Raw genomic sequence first — 13,079 nt, 5'->3', positions numbered from 1 at the left:
ATTTCCTTTGATTAACCCTTATCCTCCGACTTACGAGTGTAGCCATATGTGATTTCATGAAAATATGGCCGATCACGACGGTAGTCATCAATAAAACATTGTTCTACATGCAGCCAATTAAAACTACTCTGGTCACAGGTGCATGGTTCACCTATCAACGTTGGGCCACATGCGCATCGGCTTTTATTTTATTGCCGCCAATCATTTGTAGCCGTGTAGTCTAGCCATGATCGAGTAGTCTTTAACGTAAGTATAGTTAAAGACAGGAATGACACGGAACTGCGATGATGGTACCACATTATTCAGAAAAAAAAGTTCTACACAATAATAGGAAGTGTTTTCGTTAACTTAGCAACCATTTTCATCTTATCTCACGCTCGTGGCATGGTTAAAGAAAAGTGAGGGCGCAATGGTGAAAAAATCAAGAGAGCATATTCCAATGCATCTCAATGAGTAACCGTTCTCTACAGTATTGCTAATAACTCGGCCCACGCTTTAAAAGCAAATTCAATTGTTTTCGCAACACGACCTTAAAGTGGTGTAATACTCGGATTCTCGGCATCAAAGCGCGTAGTTTCTCTTTTGCTTGGGGCTGTGATGTGCCTATATATGACTTCCGTGTGTACACTTAGTGTAACACCATAGTGGGAAACATACGTATCACGCGGTGTAACTTCTCACAGCTCAGGTTTGAAGGTACAAGTGTAAAGGTTCAAAGACGCACATGTGTGACGATGTTATTCCTTGATCGCGAGTACTGTACACTTAAATATGTGAAAACACCCCCTCTAGATACGTTGGACATTACGCTGATCATTTTCATAGTGCATTTCCTGCCGCCTAATAAGAAATACGCGGTCGAATTAATACGTTCATAATAGTTGCTTGCTGGGGGTGCTTTTTTATAAAGGTAACGGAAGAGGCAAATTGTGAGTCAACGATAGAGTTTGCATTCCCAGCTATGAAATACTGACCCTTCCAGTAATATACTGTCGTTTTTACGAGAACACTAACTTCAGGCGCATGTGTCATTAAGTAATGCCGATTCTCCGGTGTGCTTGGCTACAGTCGACTGACTCTAAAGGGGGTGGGGGGGGGGGAAGCAAACGCATAGGCGTGCGCTGGCTTCATGATTATACGGGGTCCGAAGTGTCGCTCAATCTTCAGCATAGCGACTCTTGAGGGTAGATGAGAGACCCGAATCTTTACAAAATAACAGTGCCCGCAAAAAGAAAAGTATTGGTCCGCTGCTTTCAAGGGCTACATGTGGGAAGCAGACCGTTTTTATAACTCAACATCAGGGGCTTTATAGAAAAAGGGAAAATGGACAACCAGCCGTTGAGCACAAACCACAAGGAAATCCGTATGAATTTCTCCGAAAGGAGAGCTTGCTTCTTAGTTGGTGAAGAATTCGTCCTGGGCCGGAGTATGAACCCAGGACCAACGCTTTTACCCTCTTACCCCTTCCGCCAACTTTCGGGTTTGTGCAGAACTAATTTGCATTATTAGTGACATAGGCAACCAATATTTATGGTGGAAGCTTTGATGGCTCACTTAACGTGGCGAGCTGGTGTCTCACGTCGTGCAACGTCTGGGACGAGTGATGCGACAAATCATCGTGACTTCACGTGACGATGCAATAAAGACATCGCATCGCATTGCAGCTTGATGAAAGCAGAGCTACTGTATATGCTACCTTTAGGTGCCATAAAGGTATCATATACAGTAACTCTAGATGAAAGGTAGTCCGATCACGGAGGTAATGCAAAACCAGGTATCCAATTTTGGGGTCAGTCCTAAACTACACGAAGTGCGGAAGGATTTCGAAGCGTAGCGGGATAGCATTCGTACAACGGCTGCAAAGAAAAAGGACATAGCTTTCTGCTTCAAGTCGCTTTAAGGGGTTCCGTAAAGAACCTTGAGAGTTTTTATGCAAAACCGGCGTGGCATGCACAACAACTATTTACCGGACAAGAATGGCCAAGGAAACGCGCCCCTTTGGATGATTAAGAGGAACGGGAGGGAGGCGGGGAGGTCATTTTAATTTTTGACCCTACTATGCACACGCCTGTGAATGAAAGAGTAGATTTCGTTACAAAGGCAGTATTGTCTTCCCTGGTCTATGGGTGAGGATTCTTCATAAATATGGTAGTAAAAAAAAATTGCGAGGGAGTCGAGTGTATATGATAAACACCTGAAACCGACAAGCAAAAATACCATCCTATTGCGTGTAAGTGCAATAAGGAAGGTCATGTGTCGATATATTCTGAGGTGCTTGAAAAAAAGCTGAACGAGAGCCTTTGTACATTAATCTACACCAAGGATGCGGTAGCTTTCCGAGCAGAATGCAAGTGACAACGGCGATCCGATAAAACGGTGTTGTTCGCAGTGCAGCGTTAACGGCCCAATGACGGAAACGCGTTCGCTGGGGCCGACACCCGCTTTCGTCGGAAGCATGTCGAGTGGCTTCAGCTGTGACGTCTGCGGCCGCACGTTACACCTTGGCTGGTTAACCATCTGTACGGAGTGCTTTTGCGGTGCTTTTTATTTGAGAGGCAACCTTTTCTGCGTTGAGTGGTGTCACCGTTGATAGCTGGCGTCGGCGTCGCCAATAGAGCGAACGAGGGCGAAAGAGAGTGAACACAGAGCCTGTTGGTATCAGGAGTCTTGCTTTTTTTCCTCCGTCGCAAGCACTGGCCCCTTTGTCGGAGCTTGTTCGCATGCAAGGCTGGCCAGTGCACTGCGGCTAGCGTTGCTTTTCCTAACGGCGCTGTCGGCTTTTCCCTAGAATTAGGGAGCCTGCAATGAGAGTGGTATGTGTAGCAATCGAGCGCCAGAAGTTTCCGTGACAATGTGTTACGAATGTTACATTGCTGCAACTGCGCATAGCCCAAACTTCAATCACAGTTGGCGTTGCCCTGACACGAAGCTGAGCTCGAAATTCGCCTTTTGCAGTGTCGTAATCGTCGGGTATTTTTTAAAGTACGATTTCGTTTTGACCCCTTCCTTGACTATCTGCGGCTGGTTGCGATTTACGATCGCAAATATCAACTTCTTTCTACATCGATGCAGTCCTCCTAGACCACCTGACAGCAGCTACCATATTTGCTGAAGTACAAGCAGGCCTTTTCGGCATTGTCTGAGTTTGACTAGTAAGTTTTGTTCATTAAATGTACAGCTGATGTCGACAGGTGCCAGTTATTGGACGCCGAAATGGATAAATGCTTTTAATATTGACTCTTGCTGGCTATATATGTACTCTAAACACGAACATGACCTCAAATAACGTCGGTATACTGGTAGAGATGTGGACACATATTCTTAGCACGTATAGCTGTTGTGTGTCTCTCATCGTCGGTTTTCAAAAAAAAAAATGTTAGAAGGAATCTTAGAAAGGTTAGGAAGAGCATGAAACAAAGGAGGGGGCAGTTTGACCCGTAGTTTGAATCAAGGATTGTCATGGTAAGGGTTAACTTAGTACTTGATTCCTCTAACGCTGTTCGAACAGTATACACTGGTGAGACAAAGCAACGTGCGGCAATATTTTCAGGGTCATTAAAAGTAGGGCTTGTGACATTGTGGCTCCGCCACCGCTGGGGCCGTCGAGCAGGCCCACGAAGCGGCCGCCATGTACTCTTTGTCGGTCTCTACGTGGCAGACGCCCGCTACGCGCTAAGCGCGTCCTGCAGGACTGAAATAAAGTTTTTCAATTTCGTTCCAGTCCGCCACCGCTGTTGTGTCCGCAAAACGTTATGTGCAATTTTTCTCAAAGTCTTTCGTATTATCTACTTCAACATATTTTCGGCCCTTCCTTGACTGATAGCGGGTTTGGTGGAAGCTCAAGAATTAAAGAATACAATGTCGATGAATTGTTCTATGAGCACTGCAGTGAGACACATCCTTGCAATGACTACATTCGTGGCTTTAAAAATTTGTGGACAACTTTTAAATTTCAACATGATGCATCATTGGCTTAATATTCAGGCCATAAATGTGCGAATACAGTACATTAGGTAGAGGGATAGAAGAGGCTATAGTTTCAGCACCTTCGTGATTGAGAAACTAAAAGGAAAAGCGATATCACCGCTGTGTACTTTGTGGTTTATTTTTGAACGCTGGACTTTCTAAATATAACAAATTCAGCGCAGCAAAGTCATGGAACGTTGTATATATGTCTACCAACGGAAATAAGGAACTGGGTCGATGGGTAGTTTCCTCTATTAGACACAATTAAACGCAGAATAAGAAAGCAGAAGGGACGTAATTCGCACTTTTAATGAAAAATTAGAAACACTGGAATAAAAGGTAACGGATTAAAGTGGACAAAGAACAACTCACCAACCCTGGGAACCGAATCCAGAGATATCAATGTACTTGTTTGATGCTGTGCCAAAATAGCAACAATACTAATGAAAATTCATCGGGGTGTTCATATAATTGGGAGTACAAAAGACGCAGTGGTATAATATCCATCTCCACATTTTTAGACGCGCGAGGCGTGGCGAGACTGTTCGGTCTTCATGTGTTATGCTTAGTTTTGGAACGTAGTCGCGCATCACTGACTCATCTCAGCATAATTTTATGATGTTATGTTGCTGCACTGTAATCTAAGTTGACTTTGTTCCTCCAAGTTGATATTGCAGCTAGTGAGCATATTGGCCATCATCTAATGGATTGATGCTAACCTACGCAGTACTGGAGGCAAGCGTAATCAGTTTAGAAATTAAGGTGAATCCAGAAAAAATATATCTATAGGTAAATGTTGCAAAAGGTGCGAAATACGATGTGTGAGCGACATATAGTAGCCATCTGATGTGTACACGCAGAAATATTTTCAAACATAAAAAAAACGTAACATCATGTTGAAAAAAAGTGGCAAAGAGAACGTTGAGGCAGAAACTCGGAACTTCATGTGCTGTCTTCGTTCCTGATACTTTTATTCAAAGCAAGTCCGACTCGGTGAAACAGAGGCACTCGGCTGCTCACGGGTTCGATTCCGGGCGCGGCGGTCGCATTTCGATGGAGGCGGAATGGTGGAGGCCCGTGTACCATGATGGTTCAAACTTACAGAGCCGTCCACTAAGGCGTCGCTCATAATCATATTGTGGTTTTCAGACGTAAACCCCGCGGTTTAATAATAATAATAATAATAATAATAATAATAATAATAATAATAATAATAATAATAATAATAATAATAATAATAATAATAATAATAATAATAATAATAATAATAATAATAATAATAATAACAATAATAATAATGTTATTACTATTATTATTGAACTCAAAACACCCTTGTGCTAAAATATTTAAAGTTTCTGGATCTTTATAAATAACGTGCTATAGGTTATCCCAGTTACTTCAAAGTATAAAGTTTTTTTTTATTCATGAAGCTCTTTCTGGGTTCATGAGTATAGCATGACACTTCTATAAATCCTCCGGGAGAAGGACAGATGACGGTGGCTGGCCAAAAAACATGCGGAGGAGCCGCCAAACAACGCTGTAAACTTGCGAAATGGAGATATAGCGAGCAAAGCTATAAAAGTGAGTAAGTGCAGTGTATGAATATAAGCATGCACAGACATTACAATCAAGCGTCGAATAATGGTGAATGGACATCCTGAATGTTTACACGAAGTCCATGCATACTCGTTTTTCCTTGAATCAGTTGTACATATCGTCCCGGATTATTGATTTGGAAGAAAACCTTTGGGGTCCGTTTGTGCTTGCTCAGATGATTCAACGTCTTTACACGTTAGTTTTATTTTGTTGGTGACCTCTTCTTTGCGTCTGTGTTATATCCTATTGTCTGAATCTTGGTATGAAAACGCGCATCTGTCTGTCGTTTTACTTGTTACACTCTAAACTGGCTGAACGCGAGCACAGTACACTTTCAGGTCAATGCCCTCGTTAACTGAAAAGATGATCCCGGCGATGGCTTCCTTTTGAAGGGCAGGTAAGGGGGAACGTACCGACGGTATTTCGAGAAAGGGCTTGTCATGAGGCGACTCCTTCACGGTCCGCAGTGGAGCACGTCGCTGCGCCCGAACACCTCCAGATCGTCGAAGCGCTCGATTCGAAACAACCCGCGCCCTGGCCTCACGTCCAGGTGGCGCATCGGTGTTAGTAGGGCGCGCGAGGCGGCGCCCTGGGTGCGAGCGCGCGGTGGCGCGCTTGCGGTGTCGACAGCGGCGTCGTGTGCGCGGGGAACGCGCGGGTCCGCCCGGCGGGCGCGAGTCCCTCCTATGGCCGGCAGCCGGTGGGCGGCTCGCCGCCGGCCGGACCCAGAACTTGGACGTGGAGGAGGCGGCGCGTCATCGGCCGCCGAGCAGCACCTACAACGGCAGCAGCGGCCGCAGCAGCAGAACATCGGCGTAGCCGCCGCTGAGCAGCCGGCTCAGCGGCAGCAGTCGTCGTCCAAGCCGCAGTCGCTGGTGTCGGGCCGCCTGTCCCGGCCGCACGCACGCAGCGACGCACGCCGTCGCCGCCACCAGATTCTGGTGCACAACTTCCTCGAGAGGCCGCGCGGATGGAGGGCTGCCCTCTACCACATCGCCGTGTGAGTGCAGCGCCGTGTGTTCCTTCTCTCCACTCCTCCTGGCATCGGACCAGGGCTCGAAAAAAGCCGCCGCTCCTATAGAACGAGGCCCGCGAGCCTATTAGGGGTGCCACACCGGCTCTGCCCCGACAACTTCTCTTCCGTCGTTATTTTTTTTTTCTTCGTTTCGCTTCATTACTGCCAGTGCTATGCCGGCCACGCACTCCACCACCAATGATCGCGCACCGCTCATCATCGTCGCTGTCCGACGCCCTGACCCCGGTCCCGGACACGCGCGTCGTGCGTAGGATATGAGCGTGCGTGTAAATGCCACGCGCCGCCGAACTGGGTGCCGCACGTAATACCCGCACTCGCCTTCAGGCCCCGGATCGGAGAATTTATGTGGGCGCATCTCGGGCTGCTTAGGCGCGCTGAACTTGCGGTCTGTATGCTGCAGCACTGTGGAGGGGTGCGTGGAATTCGTTGGGCAAGCGATTTGGGACGGGAACATTCGCACGCACGAACGAGGGCCTGGCGGCGACGATAGGGCGAGCTCGATGGGAATTTCATCGATGATTGACGGAGTGTGTGGCCAGCACAGTCGCGATTGTTAGGGCGGTCCCTCCGACGGTCATGTACGACGCAAAAGTAAATGTAAAAAGGAGTTCGGCGCTCCTGGAATGAAAGGAAGAAAAGCTGCGTTCCAAACTATGATTCGGCCCCTGGCACGCATTCAAGTAGATCGCTACGTTCTAGTGTGCCATGTTTTCTGGCTGGAACACATCTTCCGTGGTTAGTTAATGCGCATTTTCCTCTTGTTGCTCACATCGGGTGTCCCTGCAAAACCTTTGCAGCCTGTTTGGTTATGAGAGACTAAGGCAATGACCGTACATGAATACTGAGTTAGTGCCATAATGTATTGGTCGGGTGGGCACAGCCGCGTCATGTGCAATAGTTCTCGGCAACATTAACTTTATGTGGAATTTCTCGCAACACCTTCATTTCGCGTGCGAGCAGAGACCTGGTAACCTGGTAATTCGTGGTGATTCTTCTGCTATTCGTGGGTATAATTCGTGGGTATTATTCTGCTAACACGGTATTATTGTTTTATTGTACTTAGCGTGTACCGAACTATAGCCTAACCTTTGTAACATCCCGATGGAGTACTCTCTGGAACATTTACCTTACATGTTCTGTCTTCGCTATTTCTCGAAGTACTGAATCAGAGTTCATGTACCCGAGCGGTATACTGAGCATTTACAAAAATGGAGTCTCAAAGTCTATAGATTGTCTAAATTCATATTTACACAGTATATAGACCGAAACAATCTATTTTGGCAAAGGACGAAATCCAAATTTTAATTTGGGCATCACGCACCGTTTCTGGTAAACCTCTCAGCGTGTTTGCCTTTTCTGACTGCGAGAGGATGCGGTGTGCACGGTGTGTCCAAGGGACATTAAGGCTTCCAAAATTTTGTCAGACTGTGTTCATCCAGGTGGATAGATTACAAAAACAATCTGAGAAAAATATATGGTATTGCGCACTGGCGTGTTTGATGCGACCGATCTGCATGCATAGCCAGAGTTGGTTTCAAAAACGCGCAAATATAAACAAGAATCGTTGTTTTGTTCTATACAAGCTACTTTTTAGTTTTGTTTCTAATCTAGCCTGCTGATTCCATCCGGGTTGCTGAAATTGTATCATAGCAATTTACAATATCCAAAACATACTGACATGTACAACCACAGTTTCTTAATTCCCGAGTTTCGCCTCGATTGTTGCAACTATGCCATATTAATTTTTTGTATCCCGCAAATGGCAACGTTTATTTTTGTTTATATTTTCACACTACCTATAATTTTTTGCGGGAGTCCTTGCAGTGAGTGTGACGTAAAGAAACAAAAAGAAGGACCATCATTCACAAATACACAAATACAGGGTACAGCAAGATCAAGGCGTGCAGTCGTACAGATAGTCATCCGGTGTCTGTTGGAATTCAGACAAATAGTTCTGTTCCACAACATACTGATAATTCATTCCACATTTAAATTGCGCTAGGAAAGAAGGAGGATCTGAAGCTACCGGTATGAGTGATGTAGGTTTGGATTGCACTATTGTGGTTAGTTCCTAATCCCCGTTTACCCGTTGGCAGGAAATTTGCTTCTTACCTAATATGTCGTTGATCTCCTAATACTTGAAATAATAGCCTCACGCAATTTTTCTGCCTGCGCGTTCCTAGCAGACGCAGGTAAGAAGAAAGGAGGATTTCTGTAACCGAATCTGTCCTTCGATGCCGAGAGCATATGAATCACACCGTGTACCCCCGAATTTTTTTTAATTGTTTTTTCAGTTAATTTTCATGAGGGCTCCATACCACACACGCCTACTCAAGAACTGACTTTGCGAACGTTTTGTAAGCAGTAAGCCTCGCATCGGCTGTAGCACCCTCTAGTTACTTTTCGGAGAAAGCATAGCCTCCTGTGTGCATTTTATAAGCGCAGTTTGGATAATAAGACTTTGCGGACTCCAAGAAGTTACATGCAGCTTGCGGAGGCTGCCGTTCAGGGGAGCACCGGCTCGTTTTCGCGATCCTGGCGGTGACGTTACCTAAGGTGTTTTACTCGTCATTCTTTTCTTTTCATTTTTCTGATTTTGCTTTCTCTTCTAAGCGTTTCTGAAATTTGAAGTACCCGTTGTCAGCCGATACGTGCCAAGTTGAGAACGAAAAGTGGTCGCTATTGCTTTCTTTTTTCATATTAACATCAACTTCCTGTTAGGGCCTGTGAGATAAAACAGAGTGATTAATAATGCGGAAGAAACTCGAAGAACTTAATTTCGTGCGCGCACTGTGCCGCAAAGTTAACGCGCCGCCACCGGTAATTGGTCCGTGGCGGACAACGTCCGCTAAGGCTGCTAATCCGGGTGTGGCTTTTTGCGGGGGTTGAGGGTCACGCGATGAACCAACAGGGGTCGAAGGAAGACGTTATGCAGTCATTTCTTATTCATTTATATTTTTGGCCCTCTCGCAGGGCCGGCGAACGCGCTCCGTCATTTGTCTTGAGCTCGCGGCTATTGATTAATGTGTCGTCGTTTTTTATCCCTGACTACCTCAACGTTCCGCGTCGCGCAGTTAATGCGTGCCCCGATAGAACACGGCAGTCCTGGTTGGCTGGCCGTGTGCTCCCGGAATGCGAGTCTTAGAGTGAGGAGGGAAAAAATGTTTCCGACAGTCAGCTCATGTTTGTAGTGATAAGAATTCCTGTACCTTTATATACAACCTGACGGGCATGTTATGCGGTGGACAATTCATTAAAAATACCCTTTAGTAAACTACGTAAAACATAGAAAAAAATTATTATTTTGTACACATTTATCTTTTTCACTGACCAACAAAGACGCGAGCAAGAAAAAAAAAAAAAGCCCGAAAACCTTGTTTCATTCAGTTCTGTGATTCTAAAAATAATAAAGCATTGAAAAAAGAATTTGGTTTCAAATGGACAACCACGAGTGTTTACATGCGAGTCCTTAGTTGCAAGTATGACAAATGGCACCGCTGATCAACGCTAACTCTGAATTTGAGTGTTTTCATTCAAGTTTTCCCTATCACAGACGGGTGTTGTCGTCACGTGATTTCATAACAAAACTACTTATGACAAGGATACACGTCAACTATACTCGACAAGTGTACTCACCAAATCGTAACGGCAGAGAGCGCTGCGTGTGATCACTGTGGCAGCGAAGAAACCATTGCGCACGTCCTTGGTGATTGTCCTCTAAGTACAGCTCCCATAGACAACTACTTCCGACAACGTTAGCACGGCTAAATGACTAGCCGCTTTCGGAGCAGTCAATTTTGAAGTGCAAAAACGTTCGAGCTTCCTGCCAGAAAGCGACAAAGACGCTGCTGAAGTTTCTGCGGTCAACCGGAATCGAAAAGCGACTTTGACACTTCTGTGTTTGAGTGTGTGCGCTACTCCTTTTTTTTTTCTGTTAGGCAGACCTCTTTTTCTCTGCTTACCTTTCTACCTCCTTCCCCTGTGCAGGGTAGCAAACCGAATACTTCTTCTGCGTAACCTCTCCGCCCTTCACCACACCTTTCCCTCTCTCTCGCTCTACTACTCGTAATAGTGGCGTTTGTTGACGCCAGATGGCTGCGCTTGCTCATGTCAGGTTGTTCGTAATCTCGAGATTTTTCTTTTATTCTTTTACTAATGAACTAGCTGAGGTTGGTGACAATATAGTGGCACCAGCTGCTCCTCGCCCAACAGAAAAAACAGGTAGCAATAAAGATATTTAGGGATGAATATGCGATAAAGTACAACACACAATCTGAAAATAAAGCCCAGCCGAACGTCACATGACAATTCAGGTACGTACACAAGTGTTGTATCACAAGTTCAAACAGCAGACGTCAGTTCACATTTACACTTTCAAGCTCACAAACATATTCTGTATTGCTTGACACACACAGTAAATGACGCTGGGACAAATGAATACACAAAGCCAAACAGACTATCACAACACTACACAACATTTCCTTTAGTATGAAGGGCAAAAATGACATGGTGCACAGTAGGTCAATATTTCCTTAAAATATTTGATTCGTGAGAAATTTCCTAAAGACGACAAGTGATCTTTTTTGAAGAGCTGCAGTTGGCCGTGCACCTTGCATTCTCATCAGTGTGAAAGACCTTGTATCTATAAGTAGCAAACTTCCCTCGCCTTTCAGTTTATTTCCTACTTTGCTGTGGTGGTCTAGTGGCTAAGGTACTCGGCTGCTGACCCGCAAATAACGGGATCAAATGCCGGCTGCATTGGCTCCATTTTCGATGGAGGCGAAACTGCTGTAGGCCCGTCAGCTCAGATTTGGATTGATGCACGTCCAAGGACCCCCAGGAGGTCAAAATTTCGGGAGCCCTCGACTGCGACATCTCTCATAATCATAGGGTGGTTTTGGGACCTGAAACCGCACTCGTCTATCTATCACTTTATTTCCACCGTTCAGTGTTTTTTTCCATACGGTGAAGTCACCTTAGCTTTGTCTTTTTTGTGCGTTATTAGTGAAATAATCGTATCACATTCAATAAGGAATATTAATGTTTAAAAAAAAGACTACAGGCGGGGTGGGAAATTTTTTTACTATATTTTTGCACAGTTTCATCTTTCCGTATGGTATCAAAAAGCTTACATTATTCCTAAAGACAAATAGCATAACATTTGTTCACAATATTTTGCGTGCAATGCGAAATTGTGTACACACTAATTGCAAAAACTTCAGCTATTAGACCTAAGCACTGACGTGCTGCGCAATCTGCCTAGCACAGTTTTGTTTTTTTGTACACCAGCCGCTAAAGTTAACTTCTGCTGCTCGCCTTAGTTAATGTGTAAATAGTTCTCTACAGGCGCAAATGAACGAGCCTGTGAACACATTGAAGCAGATTTTCGTCTAATCTGCTTAACAAGTCGTGTGCACAAACGTGGACTAAGGTAGCAGAGAGGCTACACGCAACTTGTATATCTAGAAACCTGTAAAAGCACTTCGTGCTACAGAGCGCTCAATGAAATGTAAATTCGGAGTATGAAAGACAGTGCAATGTCATCTAGTTTAGTTCGGTTTACCCTCTGTTCTCGGCCTCATGTCTTGTAATGTTTCTTCTGGAATTAGCTGGGATTGACCTTCGCTCAATGTATTTTTTATATAGCGGTCATGGTGTGTTCTAGGCTCTTGGAAGTACTTCCACTGGATACAGCGTATCCTTAGAAATCAGGTTTTATGTTAGCTCTCAGTGGACGTCGCTGTGAAGCTTATTTAAAGGCATCCCATTGTACTGTGATTCATTATCACCAAAAGCTAGAGAAGGCACTTAGTTAAAAAGCAAGAAAAGTCACTGCCCTGTATATTGTAGCGATGTTGAAGGACTCGAAGGTATAATGAAACGTATTTATTAAAAGGGCGGACCTGTGCCCACTACTCAAAGTGACTATGGTCGTAGAACTACGCGTCAGTCGAACACCAAAGATGATGATGATGATGATGATGATGATGATCCTTGATACTCTGGCGCACACCCACAAAGGGGGATCGGCCAAGAACCGGGCGGCAGGATCTTAACTAAAAGGCTAATGTTTTTTCAAACAAAACGTAATTTTGGGCTGAGAAAAATATAGAAAAAAGCCGAAAATCGAAAAAAAAGTATATCTGAGCAGGGAGCGATGCAGGCTATCAGATGCGATTTCAGACAGAGGTAATGGTGGGTCTATATTGATATATATATATATATATATAAATATGAAAGTAGATGCGCTTTCACATAACAACTGTTTATTGTGCCGACGTTTCGACAGGAACCCTGTCTTTTTCAAGGCATATATATATATATATATATATATATATATATATATATATATATATATATATATATATATATATATATATATATATATATATATATATATATATATATATATGTATGTATATATATGTATATATGTATATGAGATATGGCACAACGGGAGCGTTGTCAACAAGGATAAATA

The 13,079-nt window shown here is 44.4% G+C and overlaps 1 protein-coding gene across 1 annotated transcript in view; it reads left to right on the top strand.

Moving 5' to 3' along the window:
- The first annotated feature begins 6,191 nt into the window (after positions 1-6,191).
- KCNQ (KCNQ potassium channel) overlaps positions 6,192-13,079 on the top strand; it is a 320,065-nt gene continuing 313,177 nt past the window's right edge. The window contains exon 1 of the mRNA XM_075896102.1: positions 6,192-6,562. Coding sequence (XP_075752217.1) covers positions 6,249-6,562 — 314 coding nt within the window. The 5' untranslated portion in view covers positions 6,192-6,248. The remainder of the gene's footprint in view (positions 6,563-13,079) is intronic.

The sequence above is a fragment of the Rhipicephalus microplus genome, chromosome 5, assembly GCF_043290135.1.
Source record: "Rhipicephalus microplus isolate Deutch F79 chromosome 5, USDA_Rmic, whole genome shotgun sequence".
In the NCBI taxonomy this organism is placed as follows: domain Eukaryota; kingdom Metazoa; phylum Arthropoda; class Arachnida; order Ixodida; family Ixodidae; genus Rhipicephalus; species Rhipicephalus microplus.
This window is presented reverse-complemented; position numbering and strand designations above follow the sequence as displayed.